The 3,308-nt window shown below is 33.0% G+C and overlaps 1 protein-coding gene across 1 annotated transcript in view; it reads left to right on the top strand.

Annotated features, from left to right (window-relative positions):
- The window catches only part of LOC106460273 (cAMP-specific 3',5'-cyclic phosphodiesterase 7B-like), a 107,700-nt gene that overhangs the window by 58,202 nt on the left and 46,190 nt on the right, over positions 1–3,308 (top strand). Inside the window, exon 2 of the mRNA XM_022387492.1 lies at positions 1,280–1,340. Coding sequence (XP_022243200.1) covers positions 1,280–1,340 — 61 coding nt within the window. The remainder of the gene's footprint in view (positions 1–1,279; positions 1,341–3,308) is intronic.

Below are 3,308 nucleotides of genomic sequence, written 5' to 3'. Positions count from 1 at the left end.
TATATATATATATATTAAAGTGCTCCAAAGTATAGATAGTTAGATCTTAAAGAAAAAACTTGGAAGTTCCGATTCTATGTAAAGTCAAATCATCGAACAAATGGAAGCTGGCCAATCATGCAGGCTTTTGCAAATTTGCTACAAGTGTCTCAAAGTGTCGTTACCAAAATGAGATAAGAAAGACCTCCATCTTTATATTCCGGTTCATCAAAGTTGTAGAGAACCTGCTCAAAATTGTTTCAGACGTTCACAGCCACAACTGTACTTAGTATCAGTGTGCTAACAGATTTCACAGATCCACTTTTTATTACATACCAAAGGAACAAAACAACTTGCCTACAGTAGTATTAAGAACACATCCAGTGGAGTAACGATATATGTTAAAGGTACTATTTTTACAGATGAGTCGCATTGCATCTTGCAGCTAAACAGTGTAGATACTCCTTCTGAAACATCTGTAGACAGATCTAACTCCATTTTTATAAAGGAACGTGACACACATGACAGTGGTGAAATTATGGAGTGGACTTCCTGACCTTTACATCCTGATGAATTGTATTGTAAGTGCCGTACATTATAAAAACCGCATCCGATGACCAGTTAGAGTGGTACAAATGGCTCAAATTTCAGCCTAGAAGACGAAAATGCCTGCACCCACCGTGTCGAACTGGTCGACATATTTGTTGAAGAGAAGATTTACCAATATAGAATAGCCTGCATACTTACCGGACATGTATGGAATGTCTTTGGAAGACACGTCGAAGAGTGTCAAGCGACATACTGAAACAACTATTTTAGAGAAGTGGTCGAGAATCTCAAGATCTTGTCAACACCGAGCTTAAACTTGCAATATTATTGCCAGACTTCTTTTAATAACCACACTACATATTAAAGTAAGTGTACTGAACTATAAATATTTAGAGCACGTCTATTAAATATTAATTAACGAGCGTTAGATAAATAACGTTCATTTGCATTCCACGTAACAAGGCGGATTATCAGATTCTGGATTTGAGTAAAAATGAACCGATAGAGTGTTTAAAATTATTTTATTACAGTGGTTTAGCCTTTTAATAGTTATAGTGTTGTAAATTTCAAAAATCTTTTGTTTTGTGCAATGTAAAAGATAAAGAAGAAAATTATTTTACCAATAGGTTTCCGTTGACGTTTCTTTTTGTGTATAAAGTATTCCTGAACACTGTGATATGTAAGGTAAAGGGTTAAGTTATGCATATAATTTTGAGTTTAAAACGGACATATTTTAATTCTTTATCTTCAGGGACAGACGAAAGTAGAGACGGAAAAAGCCCGAGGCGGATTGTATTGTGTACGTCTAAGTGGTATGTTAATACAAAACGTTTTAAATTTCTATTTCAACTACTCCGGCTGTGTATTACGATGTAATTATGTTGTAAGATACATTATAACATAGATGAAAATGTGATACACACACACACATATATATAAGTATGAAAAGGCACACTTGTTTACTATAGTTTAAAAATTAAGGATATACTTTTCAGAAATTCCACTCTTTTTTTTTTTAATTGACAATTAACTATACAATTTTTGAGTCAATGAAAGCAAAACCAGAAGTGAAATTGAAAAGAGAATCTGGGACGTAGAGGCCTAATGCATTTTTTGATTGGCCGTACCTTTTGCTCTGAACTACAGTTTGCCTATAAATTTACGTTAACTTAGGTTACTGTATGGTGAATTAGAACGAGCTCAAATCCTCATAGATAAAAATACTGTTACATCTCCGTTTGTTAATTAACTTTCCGTAACTTCGTTCCGACGAAACTTTAGCGACACAAGTCCTTACTTAATAAAACTGGTTTATTCTTTCTGAATATAACTTTACCAATACACTTATTTTCAACAGTCGCTCTAAAACACACACCATAACGAACGAACGTTAACTTCAACAATACCCTGTGACTGCAGATCAATTACTCACTACCTACACACACATTATTGTCGTCCCGTCACGTTGTCACCCTCTTATATATACCAGGCTACCCTATATCTAGTAAATGCTAGGGCATTCACGAAGGAACAAGATAGTTCTAGAAACGTGGCATGACACTAGTCACGTGACCTCGCTGACGCAACAATACTTTTTTATTGAAATGTTTTACATAAACTTTTTTTGCAAGTGACTGTAAAATGTTAGTTAAATTGGCTTGTGTTGTTTTAGATTTGTGACTGTTTTACTAGGACATTTTTATAGGTGACTGTAAAATATTATTATGAAACTAGCAGAGACCCGTCCTTTATTAAGCTTTTATTAAGTACAGCCTATATTCGATAAAGCAATAAATTAACATTTTAATTTGTGTACGTTTTTTGCTTTAGTTTTGTTAGGGCTACAATTAACTGTACTTAATACTGTTAATAGATAAACTTATAATGTTATTCTATGATCTAATGTTAGGCCTTTTTAAGAACATTAATAAGCTTTTAATATGTTGTTGTACAAAACGTATACCAAATTACATTTAAATTCGCCTTTTGTTTATACCTATTGAAATGAAGTACGTGCTAATGCGCATTTAGATAGTAAGGTGCGCGCGCATTTCCAGGACAGACAAAAACTGAGTGCTATTGTAATACATGGGCTGTGTTGATTTAGATTCATGCACTTGACGGTACACTTAACCTCATTTAAGTTTAATTTTAAATTTAATGGTTGATCGGAATATAACTGATATTATATTAAAAACAACATAATTACTACTGGGTTAATGAAACTTTAGTATTCGATTAATATAGTATATGGTAAGAATGTTTAGAAAATAAATAACACAAGCTTTCTGTTAAAAATTTGAAAATATAAACATAAAATTGAAAGAATCACATAAAACAGAGGGACAAATACACTGACACAATTTACCATTTAATTTATAAGTTGTACATAAAAAAGTCGAGACTGTTCAAGCACAGATTCTTTATACAATTACAATAAGGAAAAAATCTAAATTTCTCTGTACTCTCTTCCTTTAATGAACACAATTGGTATTAGAATATTGTTACGTCTCCGTTCGTTAGTAAATTTCGTTCCGACGAAACTTTAGCGATGCAAGTCCTTTCTTAAATAAAACTGGTTTATTCTTTCTGAATACAACTTTGCAATACACTTAATTTCCACAGTCGCGCTATAACAAACGCTATAATTCACAACGAACGTCTCACGTGCTCAACTCAACAATACTCTGTCTGCAGTTCAATTACACATTGTTGCCGTCACGTCTTGACCGGTTTATATATACAAGAATATCTAAATCTAGTAAACGCTTGAGCTTTCA

This window comes from Limulus polyphemus, unplaced genomic scaffold, assembly GCF_000517525.1.
Source record: "Limulus polyphemus unplaced genomic scaffold, Limulus_polyphemus-2.1.2 Scaffold33, whole genome shotgun sequence".
Taxonomy (NCBI): Eukaryota; Metazoa; Arthropoda; class Merostomata; order Xiphosura; family Limulidae; genus Limulus; species Limulus polyphemus.
Note: the sequence above shows the minus strand (reverse complement) of the source record. Positions and strands in the feature narration are given on the sequence as shown.